A 19,453-nucleotide genomic window follows, 5' to 3' on the forward strand; every position below is an offset into this window, starting at 1 on the left:
CTGATCTATCACAGGGGTGGAGAGCTTTCTGTGCAACATCAGATTAACATGGACAGTGTATCCAGGTGCTGCCAGATACAATCTAATATGCTGACAGATTCACTCTAGCCATCTCCACCAGAAAAGATTCTGCAGGCTCTTTATTTGACGAGGATCCCGTAAATCCTACCAGCTCTATTCAACTGAGCTGTGCTGTGCGTGAGGGTTGGGGGTAAACACTGAGGGGAGGCTGGTGTCAGGGGAGTGGGGAGTATTAACAAAGCAATAGAGAATAATCCTTAATTGTTTCACTTCTTCAGCTATTACATACCTGTTTATGTAGCATATATGTATGGATATATTTATTGAACAGTTAGTGCATCCAGGAAATAGCTTTGTAAATGTATACGGGGCAAGCCATGTAGATTTATGGGTCTGCCTGCTAAAGTTTTAGATTTGTGCTTAATTTGCTTTGTGGGTCTGTTCGGCCCTTCCTGAGAGCTCTAAAATTGGCTGTCTCACATTTTACAATACATTTCCAAAGGAGCCTAATATGATTTGTGCTTTAATTTATATTTCAGTTGGGAATTCAAGTTATGATGATTTCCTCCCATTGAAATCATCAGGCTCTCCCGAATATGTTCAACTGAAAAACAGAACTGTCTTAACAGTCTTTTATACCCAAGACTTGTAAAGGATCGATATAGTTCCCATCAGAACAGTAAATTACTTACTGAACCACTTCCAGTAATCATGATGTACAGTTTCATATTAACTCTTCCCCTTCTCCACCCAGACATTTCTTGACAATGTCGGATGGCTGCTATCCCCCTGCCACACGCGCGCACGCAAAGGAGTAATGGGTTGAGAAGTAATAGTTAGCTCATTTACATGCTCAGGGTGGGGTTTAGCGCTGTATTAATCACTAGTGCAGCAGGTAGAATGCTGGACTGGGGAGACACAGGTTCCAGTCCCCACTTGACCATGAAGCTCACTGGGGGACTGGGCCAGTCACTGGCCCAGTTCACACAGCCATGGTGGGGAAAAGAAAGATTTGCATAATTACCTTGCTGGCACAGCTTGCCTTGTTGTGTGAACTTGGTGACCAGGGCTTGCAGCCATGATTAAGAAGCCACCCCAGAACCCTTAAACAGCCCATTGGTTCTGGGTGCCTTGTTAGCTACAGCAGCAAGCCACCCTCGCCGGATTCACATGACATGGCAAGCTGTGCTAGTGATGGTAATTATGCAGATCCCCCTGGCACGTGTGGTGGGGAAAATAAGCCACGGTGGCTTGTTTCCCCCACTGTGATTGTGCAGACCAGGCCAGTGACTCTCAGCCTAACCTATCTCACACGGTTGTTATGAGGATGCAATACAGAGGAGGAGGATCATGTATGCCCTCTTTGAAAGAAAAGGTGGGATATAAACGTAACAAATCAAATAAAATGGAGCCACAGCCAAACTGCAGCCGTTTTCGTGATGTAGCTATAGAAGGATTGCATACGGGGCGGCTAACGTCGAACCTTCTGATTCCTAGGGTGGGTCAGTCTGGAGCCACACAGGAAGCGGGTGCGAGAGCTCCCCTCCCAGCTTCTTCTGCCCATGTACCGTGTTCACCTGCCATTACCTCTCTTAGGGATTTTCTGCAGTACGGAAAAAGACAGAAGAAGTGTCAGATGACATCTTCCCACCACTGGAAGATGTCTTGACCTTTGGTGAAAAGGCAGAAGAAGCGGTGAGAATACACAGGGAGAGATACCACTGGAAGATGTCATCTGGATCCTTGATAAAATTCCCATGAATGCGGCAGGGTGATGGCATGATAAAAGCCCCATTGGGAAGCCCCCTGAGTCAGAGTATTGGTCACTTTAGCCCAGTTCCGTGTGCTCTGATGGGCAGCAGCTCTACAGGGTCTCATGCAGATGTCTCTTCCCTTCACCTGCTACTTGAACCTTTTAACTGGAGACACAAAGGATTGAATCTGTGCCCTTCTGTATGCAAGCCATGTGTTCTGCCACTGAACTATGGTCCCTTTCCCATAACTCCCATTTCACTATAATATGCTGGCGTTTTGTACCACAAGTGAATGCACTGCAACCAACACAAACTCTCCCCCTCCTGCCTTCTTGTGACATATTAGTTGGATTCTGGACCTGGATCTCCAGAGGTGAAGCTAATTAACTCACTGAGCCAACATATACTTTTTAAGGTCTTTCCCCCCGCACTCTACCCCACTGTGAATTGGATTGTTTCTCAGGGAAGGATATTAGTGATGCAGGCAGGTTTTATCTGCTTGAATAAGGACATTTACAGCATATATAATTTTTATTCATTAAATGGAAATCCTCGGGTAATTTCTCTCTCTCTCTCTCTCTCTTGGATCCAGGCCGTGCGTTGCTCAGGCTTACGGACAAAAAACTTGAGCGGATGGGGATTGTGCAGGAGAGCTTACGGCAGCACATTCTGCAGCAAGTCCTTCAGCTGAAAGTGAGGGAGGAAGTCCGAAACCTTCAGTTACTCACGCAAGGTAGGATATGTGCCGATAAAGGACCTCAGGAAGGGAGGGGGGGAAAGGTGGCATTCGAGCTTCCAGATATGACTTTGATGTTATCCAGCATGAACTGTTGCACGAAGAGGCCTTGTGGGGCCAGGTTGCCTTCACCTGTGGAGAACAAAAAGAAAATAACAAGAACAGATCAATATGTGTATTAGGGGCTGCTTGTCTGTTATGATGAGAGCAATTTTTTTAAAGTCTACTGCTTCTCCCCCCCCCCCCCGCTCCTCCTAACTAGGAGAAACAGCAGGAATTCAGTATTACCTTATGAACATTGAACACTGGTAATTTAATTGGCTTTGTGTCACTTCTTCCACTGAGGGCAGAATTCAGAGTCAGTCTTGACACGGGGCTGCCCCCGAAAATGGCACTCCTGTGCTCATTTCTCCTGATCTCCAAAGTCTATCAGCGTGTTAATAGCCATGCTGATCCCGCTCCCAGTGCCTGAAACCTTGTTGGCTCACAAAGGCTCATATACTTGTGCTGTGACATAATCAGCACTGAGTGCTTTCCTCACTCGAGTTTTATTTAATTGGCTGCTGCTGACCGGTGTTGGGAAATGTTGATGTCATAACAGAAGTGCCAAAATATTATGGACTGTGCGTCAGTGAAAATTCAACACAGGGCTGCCATTTTCAGTGGCATCCCCCCCTTAACTTTAAATTCTCCCCTCTGTATTATGACTGAATATTATGGGTAAAATGTGTTTGGGAGAACTTAAAACAAAGGTGCCATTTTTAATGGCACCGCAGAGTCAAATGTAACATCTGATTCTACCTAATTGCACTAATGGAGGTTTGCCAACTCCTCTCTCAGAGAAAATTCTCCTATCCTCATCATGGTCAGGAGATGTTCGAATGCAGATTATCTTCAGTTGCAGGAATTGAGAAAACTGTGCCCGTGGGGCACCTTGATGCTACATAGCTGGTAAAGGCACAAGTGTACACTTTGAAACTGAAAAATTTGCCTGACTTTCCTGGATCCCTTTTGCAAGAAGAATTTCTGTAGACTTAGGCAACTGGGAGCTAAAACGTATTATGTGCCATCTGTTGTGGAAAGGAGGCTTCTAGGAGAGGTAACGACCTTCGTAAGAAGTCAGTAGGATTTTTTTAAAAAATAAACGAGACAGCTAATCATTTATTTATGCTATTCAGTAGATTTGGGGCCTGTGGGACCTTGCACCCTTGAGAGTAGATGGGGCACAAGAAACTTGCCGTCATGTTTGCAAAGCTGGATACAAATTTGCACAGCATAATAGGGGAAGAGATGGTCCCAATCAGATTTAGTGCTGATACGTGGCTGGCGTAGTTCCCTCTCAGAACAATGTCCCATCTGTCAATGTTATGTAGAGTTGTAATGGCACTCTCATGGTTTGTCTTCTTTATATTATAATGTCCCTATTTTGGATGGCAAAAGTTGGTATCCTTCATAGTGAAACTGTGTTAGTTGCCTTGTTGATCAGCCTACTATCAGCATTTGAAACCATGTCATCCCTAGTGGGCAGTCTTCCATTGCAGTACTAGTGCCTCACATGCTGCATCTTTAGCACACAGAGTAGGCCAGCATGAGTTCTGACATACTTAGCCACATGCAGCTCAGCAACAGTTGAGCATGTCTTATGTTTTTGTAGCCTTGCTGGGACTTCAGAACCAGTGGGGTGTGTGGAGGTTGAGCATCAAGCAGCTCACAATCCATGGAGGATGACCTGTGTTTGGCCTGTCAGATCAGAAGTTGTGCGGGCCTAATAGAGAGCAATCTCATTAATCCTTCAGCTTCAGCAATTTTGCTCCCGGGCTTGGAGTGAAATCAGATTCTGCCAGTTTTGCACAGCTATTATATGTCATTACCAGAAAGTATTTTTAAATGATTTCTCTGTGGAGCAGATGGAATTTCTAGACCTTGGTCATTTCAACTTGTGGCTCTCAAAATAGGGGAGATACAACAGCTGTCATAAACACTGCCAGATCTCTTCCATTCTGTTTTTCTCTTTGTGTGTCTTGATTGGGATAGTAGGTGGAATGCCCAATCCATACCTCTTCCTACTTGTTGGAATATTGTGGCTTTGTAATTATTTATTTCATTTATTTATTAAAATATTTGTAAACTTCCTCTCTGCTCTAACATAGCCCCCAAGGCAGTGTACATAATAAACATTAAGACAACTCATAATGCACAAACAAATTAAGAATAGAACTATCTTTCAAACATCTAAAGGGTGGAATCAATCTCATTCTAAAAGACTCTTTAAAAGCTGAATGGAACATAAATGTTTTAACTGCCTGCCTAAAATTCCACAATTGGGGTGCTGCCACAGAAAAGGCTCTGTCCTGTGTTCCCACCACCCTAACCTCTCTTGCTGGTGGGACATAAAACAGGGCCTCCAAGGAAGATTGTAACCCATGGTCATGTTCTTATGGCAAGAGGCAATCTTTCAGATATCCTGGCCCCACACCTTAGGACTTTATAAGTAAGAGCCAGCACCATGAATTTGGCCTGAAAGCAAATTGGAAGCCAGTGTAATTGATGTAAGATAATAATCTGGCTGCAGCATTTTGCACTAGCCGCAGTTTCCATCACTCTTCAAGGGCAGCCTTCATAGAACATGGGAAGTGATTAATCCATGGATCACTGTAACAAGATTTGTCCAGCTTGGAAAAAAGGAGAGTAAGGGGAGACATGATAGAGGTCTACAAGGTTATGCATGGTGTGGAGAATGTGGAGAGGGAGACATTTTTCTCCCTCTCTCAAAATACTAGAACCCTGGCTCATCCTATGAAGCTGATTGGTGGGAGATTCAGGACAGGTCCTTCTTCACACAGCTCATAGTTAAACTATGGAATTCACTACCACAAGATGTAGTGATGGTTACCAATTTGGATGGCTTTAAAAGGGGGTTGGACAAATTCCTGGAGAAGGCTATGTGCTACTTATAGTACCAGAGGCAGTGAACCTATGTATACCAGTTGCTGGGGAACATGGGTGGGAGGGTGCTGTTGTGCTCATTCCCTGCTTGTGGGTCTCTCATGGTTAGCTGGTTGGCCACTGTGTGAACGGAATGGTGGACTAGAAGGACCCTTGGTCTGATCCAGCATGGCTCTTCTTATGTTCTTATGTGGGAAGACTAGACTTTGTCACTGTAAGAAATATACAGTGGTGTAGTGGAGTCAGGGCTGACAGGAACTGAGTGCCAGCACTTTTTTTATTAGCAGGGATGCTGACATCATCTTCCACCCCCCACAGAATTCCCTGTTCCCTCTGAGTTGAGCTGGAATCCTCAGAACAGTCAGGTGTGGGGGCGGGGGGATTTTTTCCCCCAGGAAGAATATATTTTTCCCTGTTGTAATAGAAAGTATTTGGCAAGGGTGTGTGTGTGTGGGGGGGGGGGGATTCTTCATCTTGAACTAGTAATTAAGACCAACACATAATCTTTTACAAACAACCTGCTTCTGACGGAGATGAAAGCTGCTAAACCTGGTTTGTTGATAGAGATCAACACAGCTGCCTTCATTTTTGGACTCTCCTTGGGAGTGTGGCTATGGGGACTGTCATGTTAACCCACACCATACATGAGGGCAAGCGGGCTGGTCAAGTTTTATAATCAGCCCCCCACCCCACCCCACTTCAATTATCTGCAAGGCCAATCTTAAGTAATACATATATGTTGCCAAGCAGCATGTTCACTTTTTCCTATCAACAACTGAGGGCAGGGGGAGGCTGTGATGCAGAACAGAAGAAAAATGGACTTTAAATGGCTCGTTTTTGGTTTGATGGCAACACACAGTGACAAATTATGAGTATCCCTTTCAGGTAGTTGTCCTTCAGGGATCCAATTCGTAATGTTAGGCTGCTTAGTGAAGTTAATGCTATGCCAGTCAAGGTCATGAATTGCTCACAAGACTTAGATTGGGATCAATAGTTCACCATAGTCCTGCTGATCATTCTGGATATAACCCTGGGGTGACCCTGAGGAATTGCTTGACTGAGAGATATTGTAGGCTTGTCAAGGAGGCCTTTCTAGTGGTCTTGCTCTTCACTGTCTAAGCCAATTTAATTTGTCGTGTCACTCATCTGAAGGACATCCATGAGTCATCACCAAGGGATTCAATGTGTCACTCTTCAACTTTACAGCTTGTCTTCCAACCTGTGGATGAAACACAGGAAGGAAGCCTTTTCACCCTTTGCTTAAACCCCAAGTAGTGTCATGCTGTCACAGTACTATAGAAGAACGGCTGTCTATTAACCTTGCTGCACATACAGTCAGGGCCAGAAATATTGGAACAAAGATAACTGTTTTGGCAGTTGGCCTCTGTACACCACCACATTGAAGTTGAAAGGAAGTACATCCAGATGGGAGCGAAGTCAGGACTTTCAGCTGTAATTCAAGGGGTTTGACAAAAGTGGGGCACTAACCATTCAGGAAGGACAGCCAGTGGCATACACACACACCCATCGTTGGTGGCTCACAAGTAATGGAACAAACCAACATCATTTCAAACTTAAGGATCGCCTTTAATACCTGGAGGAAAATCCTTTGCAGTCAATGACTGCCTGAAGTCTGGAACCCATGGACATGACCAAATGCTGAGTTTCCTCCCTCAAGATGCTTTGCCAGGCCTTTACTGCAGCTGCCTTCAGCTGCTGCTTGTTTGTGGGTCTTTCTGCCTTCAGTCTTGTCTTCAGTAAGTGAAAAGCATGCTCTATTGGGCTGAGATCAGGTGACTGACTTGGCCATTGAAGAACATCCCACTTCTTTGCCTGGAGAAACTCTTCGGTAGCTTTTGCTGTATGTTTGGGGCCATTATCCATCTGCAATATGAAGCGGCGTCCTATCAGTTTGGCAGCATTCGGCTGAATCTGAGCAGAAAGTATAGCCCTATACACTTCAGAATTCATCTTGCTGCTTTGATCAGCAGTCAGGTCATCAATAAACCCCAGTGACCCGGTTCCATTGGCAGCCATACATGCCCATGCCATAACACTGCCTCCACCATGTTTGACAGATGATGTGGTATGCTTTGGATCATGAGCTGTTCCTTTCCTTCTTCATACTTTTCTCTTCCCATCATTCTGGTACAAGTTAATCTTGGTTTCATCAGTCCAAAGAATCTTATTCCAGAACTGGGCAGGCTTTTTTAGGTGTTTGCTGGTGAAGGCTAATCTGGCCTGTCTGTTCTTGAGTGTTAACAGTGGTTTGCACCTTGTTGTGAAGCCTCTGTATTTACATTCATAAAGCCGTCTCTTGACTGTAGATGTTGACAATGACATGCCTACCTCCTCATGAGCATTCTTAACCTGGCTAGATGTTGTGAAAGGTTCCTCTTCACCATGAGCAGAATTCTGCAGTCATCCACTTTAGTTGTCTTCCGTGGTCTTCCAGGCCTTTTGCTGTTGCTGAGCTTTCCAGTTAATTCCTTCTTTTTCAGGATGTTCCTAACTGTTGTGTTGGCCACTCCCAATGTTTTTGCTCTCTCTCTAATGGGTTCATTTTGTTTCCTCAGCCTAATGATGGCCTCCTTCACTCACATGGACAGCTCTTTGGACCTCATGTTGGGAGTTCCAGTGAACAGCTACCAAATGCAAATGTAACACTCAGAACCACCTCCAGGCCTTTTATCTGCTTGATTGGTCATGGGGTGCCCTGGAAACAGGCCACACCTGGCCATGCAGCTGCTTGTCAGCCATTCATTCCATTACTTATGACCCACCAGTGATTGGTGTGTGTGCATGCCACTAGCTGTCCTTCCTGAATGGTTAGTGCCCCACTTTTGTCAAACCCCTTGAATTACAGCTGAAAGTCCTGATTTTGCTCCCATCTGGGTGTGTTTCCTTTCAACTTCACTGTGGTGGTGTGCAGAGGCCAACTGTCAAAACAGTTATCCTTGTTCCAATATTTCTGGCCCTGACTGTATGCAATGTATAGTCTCTCCCTCAAAGTATAGCTTTGGAAGATGATGATGACTGATGATGATGTTGATGGAGGAGGAGGAGGAGGAGGAGGAAGAGGAAGGAAGGAGAGAAGGAGAAGCAGAAGCATTTTTTAAAAGCCAACGGGATGTGGGAGGAAAATGTGGGCCTCCTTTACACAGTTTGGATGATAAACTGAGGGAGGCACACTTTTATATTCTGTTAGGATCAGGACAAAGAACTGACCTGGGGTGTTTTCTCCAGTCCTGGGACCATGAGGTAAGGTGCTGATGGCCTAAAGTATAGCATAAAGTACAGCCCTGTTTGAGCAGTAGGGTAGCCATATGTCCTGTATCACAGAAGGCAGCCCTCCATTTCAAGGGCTGTCAGGGGCAGTGCTCTGTTTGAAGGCATCCTCTGAAGAGCTGACCAGTTCAAGTCCAGTGTAAAGATAAATACCATAAGAGGGGAGAGCAGGAGCCTTAAAGGCTTAGAAGGAATGGATAGAGAGAAAAGTGATCACATAAGCAAAGGACATTAGCACAGGTGGCTACTTGCTATAAGTCAACAAGCAGCAGATCTTCAGATAGATACACACTCTGGGGCAGATTAATTCTTTGGCCTTTCTTGAACTCCCAAGCCAAGCAATAGAATTCCTAATTGCATGCAATAGAATTCCTAATTGCATATTCACTGTGCTCAACAGTAATCTTGTAGGACCAAGTCCTTCAATTCTGAAATGTCATGATAACTTGCTAGGCTAGACCCCATGCTCAGGACATGAGGGTTTCCAATTCTAATCCTGGACTCCGCCATGTTCCCATTGCTGGATAGAAAATGGGGATGTTCTTAGGCAGAGTGTCATGAATTTATGTAAATACTCTCATTGTTTTCAAAACACTTTAGTGGATGTGGAAAAAAGCAATGATATATATTACATATTATTTAAACAGAATCCATTCTCTCTCTCTCTCTCTCTCTCTCTCTCTCTCTCTCTCTATATATATATATATATATATAGAGAGAGAGAGAGAGAGAGAGAAATGTTTCCCAACATTTTGAGGATGAAAACTGTTGTTGTTGTTGTTCAGTCGTTAAGTTGTGTCCGACTCTTCGTGACCCCATGGACCACAGCACGCCAGGCCCTCCTGTCCTCTGCTCTCTCCTGGAGTGTGCTCAAATTCATATTCATTGCATTGGTGATGCTATCTAGCCATCTCATCCTCTGCCGTCCCCTTCTCCTTTTGCCTTCAATCTTTCCCAGCATCAGGGTCTTTTCCAGTGAGTTTTCTCTTCGCATTAGGTGGCCAAAATATTTGAGCTTCAGCTTCAGTCTCTGTCCTTCCAATGAGCAGTCAGGGTTGATTTCCTTTAGTATGGACTGATTTGACCTCCTTGCAGTCCAGGGGACTCGTAAGAGTCTTCTCCAGCACCACAGTTCGAAAGCATCAATTCTTTGGCACTCAGCCTTCCTTGTAGTCCAGCTCTCACAGCCATACATTACTACTGGGAAAACCATAGCTTTGATTAGATGGACCTTTGTCGGCAAGGTGATGCCTCTGCTCCTTACTATGCTGTCTAGGTTTGCCATAGTTTTCCTCCCAAGGAGCAAGCGTCTTTTAATTTCATGGCTACAGTCACGGTCTGCAGTGATCTTGCAGCCCAAGAAAATAAAATCTATCACTGCTTCCATTTCTTCCCCTTCTGTATGCCAGGAAGTGATGGGGCCAGATGCCATGACCTTAGTTGTTTTAATGTTGAGTTTTAAAATAGCTTTTGCACTCTCCACTTTCGCCCTCAACAAGAGGCTCTTTAGATCTTCTTCGCTTTCTGCCATTAGGGTGGTATTGTCTGCGTATCTGAGGTTGTTGATAATTCTCCTGGCAATCTTAATTCCGACCTGTGATTCATCCAACCCGGCGTTTCTCATGATGTATTCTGCATATAAGTTAAATAAGCAGGGCGACAATATGCAGCCTTGTCGTACTCCTTTCCCAATTTTGAACCAATCGGTTGTTCCATGTCTGGTTCTCACTGTTGCTTCTTGACCCTCGTACAGGTTTCTCAGGAGACAGGTAAGGTGGTCTAGTACTCCCATCTCTTTCAGAATTTGCCAGAGTTTGTTGTGATCCACACAATCAAAGGCTTTAGCGTAGTCAATGAAGCAAAAATAGATGGTTTTCTGGAATTCTCTTGCTTTCTCCATGATGCAGCGAATGCTGGCGATTTGATCTCTAGTTCCTCTGCCTCTTCGAAACCCAGCTTGTACTTCTGGTAGTTCTTGGTTCACATACTGCTGGAGCCTAGCTTGTAGCATTTTGAGCATCACCTTGTTGGCATGTGAAATGAGCACAATTGTATGGTAGTCTGAACACTCTTTGGCATTGTCCTTCTTTGGAATTGGAATGTAAACTGACCTTTTCCAGTCTTGTAGCCACTGTGGAGTGTTCCAAATTTGTTAGCATATTGAGTGCAGCACTTTAACAGCATCATCTTTTAGGATTTTAAATAGCTTAGCTGGAATACTGTCCTCTCCGCTAGCTTTGTTGTTACTAATGCTTCCTAAGGCCCACTTGACTTCACTCTCGAGGATGTCCGGCTCAAGTTCAGTGACCGCACTATCATGGCTATCAGGGACATTAAGTTCTTTCCTGTATAGTTCTTCTGTGTATTCTTTCCACCTCTTCTTAATCTCATCTGCTTCTGTTAGGTCCCTGCCTTTTTTGTCCTTTATCATGCCCGTCTTTGCACAAAACGTTCCCTTGAGATCTCCGATGTTCTTGAAGAGATCTCTAGTCTTTCCCATTCTATTGTTTTCCTCGATTTCTTTGCATTGTTCATTTAAGAAGGCCTTCTTGTCCCTACGTTCTTCAATTTAAGCCAGAATTTTGCAATAAGAAGCTCATGATCTGAGCCACAGTCAGCTCCAGGTCTTGTTTTTACTGACTGTATAGAGTGTCTCCATCTTTGGCTGCAAAGTACATAATCAATCTGGTTTTGATATTGACCATCTGGTGATGTCCATGTGTAGAGTTGCCTCTTGTGGTGTTGGAAAAGAGTGTTTGCTATGATCATCATCATCTTTTTTTGGTGTTAGTTCTAGAAGGTGTTGTAGGTCTTCATAGAACCGATCAACCTCAGCTTCTTCGGCATCGGTGGTTGGGGCATAGACTTGAAGTACTGTGATGTTGAATGGTTTGCCTTGGATTCGTACTGAGATCATTCTATCGTTTTTGAGATTGTACCCCAGTACTGCTTTTCCCACCCTTTTGTTGACTATGAGTGCTACTCCATTTCTTCTAAGGGATTCTTGCCCACGGTAGTAGATATAATGGTCACCTGAATTTAATTCGCCCATGCTTGTCCATTTTAGTTCGCTGATTCCCAAGACGTCAATGTTCAGTCTTGCCATCTCATGTTTGACCACCTCCAGCTTACCTTGAGTCATTGATCTTACATTCCAGGTTCCTAAACAATATTGTTCTTTACAGCATCGGACTTTCTTTTCACCACCAGACACATCCACAGCTGAATGTCCTTTCAGCTTTGGCCCAGCCGCTTCCCTCTTTCTGGCGCTACTTCGAAATACCCTCTGCTCTTCCCCAGTAGTATATTGGACACCTTCCGACCTGAGGGGCCATCTTGCGGCGTCATATCTTTTAGCCTTGTGATACGTTCCATGGGGTTTTCTTGGCAAGAATAGTGGAGTGGGTTGCCATTTCCTTCTCCAGTGGACCACATTTTGTCAGAACTCTCCACCATGACCTGTCCGTCTTGGGTGGCCCTGCACGGCATAGCTTATGGCTTCACTGAGTTATGCAAGCCCCTTCGCCACAACAAGGCAGTGATGCATGAAGGGGTGAAAACTGTTAGCCACCCACTAAATCAATATCAAGAGTAGCTCTCACACTTGGCAGATTGCTGTCACACTTGCATACATTTAAATGATTCAGTAAAATACCTACCATTTCTTTAGCCATGTCCTCTACTCTTGACCAATGCGCTTCCTGTACACTTACTTATGGCTAGTTCGCATTATGGGAATCCCTTTCAGGCTGTTGGCCTTCAGCGATCCAGTCCTCAATGTTATCCTGCTTAGTGAAGTTAATGCTATGCCAGTCAAGGTCAAGAATCACTCACAACACTTAGACTGGGATCCGTAGTTCACCGTAGTCCAGTTATATTTTTAAATGCACTTACTTATTACAGTTATATCCCTCCTTTCTTTCATGGAGCTCAAGGCGGTATCCCATCCCATCCCAGCACAGACCAGACCCAGATCTGCTTAGCTTCAACAGGAGTGCTGCATCATGTACCATCAGGCCATGCCCTGGTGGTGTCTCTCATCACTATTTATTACAGGGTAGTGTTAACTAGCACGTGGTAGTTTAGTGTGTCCATCATGGATCAGGTGCTTGAGATAATAGTGTTTTTTTAAATGCAATGTGAGTGCAAGCTGACCAAGTGTTACACTTAGTTACACTTATCACTTTCTGATTTACTCCCCTGACACTCATGTGACTGGCACTTCTACGCTTTGCCTCCTTTTCTTCTGGAAACTACAATGAAAGGCACCCTTAACTTCCTTTCTGCCATTGTTCCCTTGACCCTGTTCTTCCTTAGTCCCTCTCCCCATGCCTCAGTTTACCTGTTCTGAGCTGTTTTCTATTCTTTTATATTGCTGTCCTGTGATCTTGCTACAATAACCCTTTAAGCTTCCCTCTCATCTCCTGCCTTTTCCCATCCATGCTCCTTATAAGCGGTGTAATATACACTTGAGTGCTGACAAGATCCTAAGGTGGCCAGGTGTTCTACTTTACAGAGGATGGTCCTTTATTTTGGAGAGGACAGTCCTCTATTTGAAGGCATCCTCTATGTGATAGGCTAAGAATCATAAGGGAAATCTTGACCATCTACAGTTAGCAGCACCAGACAGCAGACTGAGCAGGCTCACAGGTCACCTAGCCAGTCTTCTCCACTATGGTCTTATATTTCTATTTAAATAACAGTTGCTATTTCTAAATTTGCAGCTATGGATATACATTTGCATATGCAAATGTTGTGCAAACTGGTGTCACCTTTTGTCCTCTTTTTTTTTTTGGTGATGCATTTCCTTTTGTGTGTGTGTGTGATTAGTAAGTGCGACTGGTCCCTACAAAGTCCAGGCCCATGCGACTGGAGGGGGAGGCAAGTACCCAGAACAGAAGGTACAACAGGGAAGAAGGCTGCAAAGAAACAAATCTGAAAACACAGACAGTTCCCACTTCTGTGCTCCTGGTTACTGCTGGTGAGAATGGGGAATCCGACTCCATAATAGTCCACTTTCATAACTGCTTGCTATGGGGGAGCGGCTGGGGATCTGTTCACAGCGCTACCACTTTGGGCAGTAACTCACATGCATTGTCACCTCCAGTCCCACCCTTCCTGACTGTTGCATTTGGACTTCTTCTTTTCTTACCCATAAAAGGACAGTGGCATTTTGAGACTTTGACCTGGTTTGTACAACATGACAACTCACCATGGCTGCTCACCTATGGTGGGTTGTTGTGTTGTGCAAATCTGGTGTGGTGGCGTATTTTTCACAAACAAGCCACCCTGAGAACCCATGGCTTGTTTTAGGGTTGTTGATATGCATGGTGGCTTGTTGTGTTGTCTGAACCCAGCAGAGTGACTTTGTTGTGGGGCTGTCGGGAACAGCTACAGAGCTGTCCAGCCAGAGTGGCAAAAACAGAGGTAGGGACCAAGGAAATGAGGAGTTCTGCTGCAAAGGTGCCTGGGATACATGCCAGAGCTGGTGGGAGGACTGAGGGGGAATGAGCAGGGAAACAACCCATAGAAAGCCTGATAGTCTCCCAGGTTAGAAGTGAACGATCAACCCATGGTGACTTATTCACAGGATGGCTTAGTGTGATGTGTGAACCCTAGTAACATAGGAAGCTGCCTTATACTGACTGGGTTCACACGACTGAGGTGAAAGAACACATCATTGATTCTTTCCCCACCCCTGTGTTTGCTGGTCACAGAACTGCATTTTACATAATTACCCATGATGCAGTGAGTGTTGCCATGTTATCCGAACCCAGTACGCGGTGCGGCGGGGGTGACTTTGTCCACACCCCACAACCCCTACTGCAGGGCATGTGTTGTAGGGTGGATACAAAGCCACCCCCACTGTGCTGCACACCAGGTTCGGACGACATGGCAACCCACACTGCATTGCGGGTAATTATGTAAAATGTGGTCACACAACTAATTGGGGGGGGGGGATGACCAAGAATGGGTTCTTTTGCCCCCACGATTGTGCAAATCCAGCCACTGAGTCAGACATTGGTCTATCTAGCCTAGTATTGTCGTCATTGACTGGCAGTGACTCTCCAAAGTTTCAGGCAGGGTGTTTTCCAGGCCTACCTGGAGATGCCAGGAATCGAACCTGGGACTGTCTGTATGCAAAGCAGGTGCTCTACCACTGAAGCACCGCCCCTCCCTTCTCTTTAGTTTTACATCAGTTATTCCTGTAAGCAAAGATCCAATGACGAGGCCAATTTTCTTGGAGAAAGATAGGCTGATTTTCCCTTCACCCTTCCATTTTCCTTCACTATGCTTGAAGGGCACAGATCTGACCTCCTCACCCCTGTGAGCTTGTCTGCAAGAAATTCAGGGAGGTCATTGAACTTATCTGGCAAAAATATCTGCAGATTGTCTCCCTGGGAGGGCTGCTTGAGGAGAACCCCCCCCCCCCATCATTATCATACTTCGTTTCTTCCCTAATCCTGATTCATAGGAAGCAGCAACCAGCAGTCCTGACGATGGCGTGAAACTATTTTTGGATTTTCATTGCTAGCTGAGCTCTGGGCTAGATCAGCTGGTGTGTCCCTTAGCTAATGCACAGTAGGTTCATGTGTGGGCTGGTTTGCTTTGTTGAATCAAAACAGGCTTTGTCAGCGATCTGCTGCTGTTGCTCAGAGCTGAAGCGTATTTGGGTTATATATTTTTCCACAGATGCCTTCCATGTATCTTTTCCAGGTGGCTTCAGGTGGCATTTGCTCTTGATCATGCAGTTTCCAAAACAAGTAAACCAACCAAAAAAGAGGCAACATTAAGTTGCCTTATCAAAGCAGCGGACGTGATCCAGCCAAAGTTAAGCAGTTTTAAGTGCTGTTGATTTTGATGGATACATCCCTTGGCATGACACTTGAGTCCACATACCCTGCAGCAGGGGTAGACAACAGCCTGGTGCCCTTCAGATGTTTTCGACGACAGCTCCCATAATCCCAGACCACTGGCTATGGTGACTGGGACTTATGGGAGTTGTGGTCTAAAACATTAGGAAGTTGCCTACCCATGCCCTGCAGCGGGGGTGGAGAACCTCCTTCAGCTCAAGGGCCGAATTCAATTTTGGAGAAGCTCTTGGGGGCCGCATTCCAGTGGTGGGTGGGACCGAAGGCAAAAGGGGCAGGACCAAAATAGCAAAAAAAATGCCATAGTATTTTAGCAATATTTACTGCCAGTAACTAAGCCTTAGGAGAGACATTTCAACCTTTTAGAATGGGGGTGGGGGGAAACCATGCAGAAGCCAGGAAACCACCAAATGACTGGTAGTTGGGAGAAAGGGGTGAATGCTCCTTCCTTGTTCTCCTCGACCTCTCAGCGGCTTTTGATACCATTGACCACGGTATCCTCCTGGACCGCCTGGAGGGGATGGGCATTGGAGACACTGTATTGCGGTGGTTCCGGTCCTTCCTCTCCGGCAGGTACCAAAGGGTAGCACTGGGAGAGGAGGTTTCGGACCCGTGGCCACTTACTTGTGGGGTGCCACAGGGTTCCATCCTCTCCCCGATGCTATTTAACATCTATGTGAAGCCACTGGAGGCTATCATCAGGAGGTTTGGGGTGCAGTGTCATCAATATGCGGATGACACGCAGCTCTACCTCTCATTCAAATCTTCACCAAGGTTGGCCGTAGAATCCCTGTCCAAATGTCTGGAGACGGTGAGTGGCTGGATGGGGAGGAATAAGCTGAAGCTGAACCCTGACAAGACCGAGGTACTTTTGGTGGGAGACAAGAGGAGGCTGGGGGATGTTGACCTGGTGTTGAATGGGGTACGGCTACCCTTGAAAGACCAGGTCCGCAGCCTGGGGGTCATTTTGGACTCCCAGCTGTCCATGGAGGCTCAGGTGTCAGCTGTGAGCCGGACAGCGCTGTATCAACTCCATCTGATACGGCGGCTGCGCCCCTTCCTTCCCGACCATCTGCTCCCATCGGTAGTACATGCCCTGGTCTCCTCTCGTTTAGACTACTGTAATGCGCTCTACGTGGGGTTACCCTTGAAGACGGTTCGGAAGCTGCAGCTGGTACAGAACGCGGCAGCTCGCCTGATTAAAGGCAGCCGCCAGCGAGATCACATCACTCCAGTGCTGAAGGAGTTGCACTGGTTACCAGTTGTTTTCCGGGCCAAATTCAAGGTGTTGGTTTTGACCTTTAAAACCCTATATGGTTCCAGCCCAGCCTATCTTAAGGAGCGCCTCCAGCAACACCAGACAGGCCGCTTAACAAGATCAGCCTCAGATGGCCTTCTCTCTGTCCCATCAGCCAGGACAGCTAGACTGGTGGGGACGAGGGAGAGGGCCTTCTCTGTGGTGGCCCCCACTCTGTGGAACTCCCTCCCTAGGGAACTCCGTCATGCCCCCTCTTTAATGAGCTTCCATCGTGCATTAAAAACGTGGTTGTTCAGGCAGGCATTTGGGGTGGGTTAGGGTATTTAAAAAAAAAAAATTTATGGTAAAATTTTATTGTTTTAAATTGTTTTATGGGGGTTGTACATCGCCCAGAGTGGCTGGGTGACCAGTCAGATGGGCGATTAATAAATTTAATAAATAAATAAATAAATAAATGGATGTGTGGCCACCTGGGTGAGCCACATTGTGTCCTCAGGCAGGCCAGATTTAGCCCAGAGGCCTGAGGTTCAACAGCCGTGCCCTACTGTAACTAAACCTAAGTACATGTTCCTGAAATAAAAGCATATTTTCCCCCTGTTAATCCACTGCATCCATTTCCCTTCCACTGTCTCGCTTGTGTTAGATGGTAAGCTCTACAGGGCAGGAACCTCTCCCCCTGTACTTTGTAAAGTGTCACGTACATGAATGCTGCTATAATAATCATAGTGTTAATAATAAAAGATTTAAGGATATGCTTAACTCTCCCACTGAAACCAATGAGGCTTAAAAATGTCTAATTATGGCTATATATGCAATATATTAAGTGTATGAATGCCACTATATCCAGCACTAATTTCATAATCAACCAGTGTATTCTGTCTAGTTTTTAGATGAGTGGACCTGCCCAAATCTGCTTTGGAAATAATCCATAGCAAATGGATTGATTTGTCAGATTTCCACTGGATGTCCAAAAAATAATATGAATTCTGGATTGCATCTGGAATAGATGAGAACTATGGTAGCGTCCATGGGCTCACGACTTGGCATGGCATTCACCAGAGCACCTCCTCACCACCTCCCCCTTGCCTTAGTAAGTTGATAATTAAGATGGAAGAAGATGGGAAAGTACTCCACAGTTCTTCACAGGAGGGACTGTGGCTAAAATGGTTTTAGCTTGTTTAATAGTTTAAGATGTTTTAGGTGTTTAAATTATTTATTGTTTTATACTGTTTACATTGATTTTATCTGTATGCCACCCTGAGAACTTAATGATATAGGGCGAGATAGAAATGTTTTAAATGAATGAATGAATGAATCAACCCAGGGGTCTCATCTGAAGTGGAGAACCTGGGATGCAATCTATGGACTCCAGTAATCCAGTTCTTAAACCCATGCACCTTTTTCAAACTTTCACTGCATCTACCAGTTTTAGTTGCCACGTTTTAAGAAGGGTATCAAGAATCTGGAAAGGATTGAGTGTTGCCTTCAGGTTTACATGGAGATTGACACTTTTGCAACCTGAAAAGTGGTATAGAACCCTTAAACCATAATAATCATAAGCAGTCGTGTTTTTCACTGGGGCCCTGCTAGTATGGAAAAATGGGGGGGAAATAGAGGCTTGATTTGTCAGCGATACTTGTATGCTGTAGTACAGAGTGGGCAGAAGGTAGATCGCCAGATGCTTTGGACTACAACTCCCAGAAATCCCTGCCAGCATGGCCAGTTGTCAAGAATGCTGGGAGTTGAAGTCCAAAACTTCTAGAGATCTACTTTCTGCCGAGTCCGGATGTAGTAGACCGAGTGTTGGATTTCGACCGAGGAGAATAGGGTTTGAATCCTTGCTCAACCATAAAGATCACTGGGTAGGCTTGGGCAAATGACCATCTGTCATTGTAATCTAACACAAAGGGTTGTTGTGAAAATAAAATGGGATCACCAATGTATGATGCTACTGAGCATCCTGGGAGGATGGGTGGGGGATGCCCATGAGAAAAATCTTTCAAATAAACACCATGCCAAGGTCCTTGGTATAAAACTTAATGGGTCTCTCCAATTACATCTAACAAAAGCAATCTATTCATTTCTTCCACAGAAAAAAGTTTGAGCACAAGTTATTTAAGTACCTGCAGCTGGGAGGCAGATTGTACATTTCTGAGAATAGCCGTTGATTAATTGCTTGATAGCTGGTTAAAACACACACCTTTCATTAATGAGCAGCTCTAGTTTTCTTACCTGTTCTTTGTCATCTCTGCTATTGCAGTCTCTGAACTTCAAGGTAGCCCAGTTCCTGTATGTATGCCTCTCTCTCCCTGCTGCCTCTTTGTTTTCAGTATCCTGGCTTGACCTTATTCTTTCCCCAAACCAAACAACTTCCAGCACAGTCTGGAAGAACCTTGCCTCTGTTGCTTCTAGCCAGAACTAATATACACATGTTTCCCTGTGTACACCCCATGCACAAAAGTTGATCCACCCCACCCCACAGATGTTGCACGCAAATGTATTTTCCAGTAGATTTACTTTGCCCTGGGCCACCTCCCGTTGTCAAATTTTTCCATGCTTCCTTGGAAGGTCTCTGTAA

At 45.2% G+C, this 19,453-nt stretch overlaps 1 protein-coding gene across 9 annotated transcripts in view; it reads left to right on the forward strand.

Moving 5' to 3' along the window:
* SAMD12 (sterile alpha motif domain containing 12) overlaps positions 1–19,453 on the forward strand; it is a 286,712-nt gene that overhangs the window by 108,593 nt on the left and 158,666 nt on the right. For all 9 annotated transcript variants that reach the window (XR_014790013.1, XR_014790012.1, XR_014790010.1 and 6 more), the window contains exon 4: positions 2,368–2,508. Coding sequence is in view for 4 of the 9 variants with exons in the window: in XM_084848903.1 (XP_084705029.1) it covers positions 2,368–2,508 (141 nt within the window). In the remaining 5 variants the exon portion in view is untranslated. The remainder of the gene's footprint in view (positions 1–2,367; positions 2,509–19,453) is intronic.

Source organism: Heloderma suspectum, chromosome 4 (assembly GCF_057233095.1).
Source record: "Heloderma suspectum isolate Gila_16-S chromosome 4, 16-S_ref, whole genome shotgun sequence".
NCBI lineage: Eukaryota > Metazoa > Chordata > Lepidosauria > Squamata > Helodermatidae > Heloderma > Heloderma suspectum.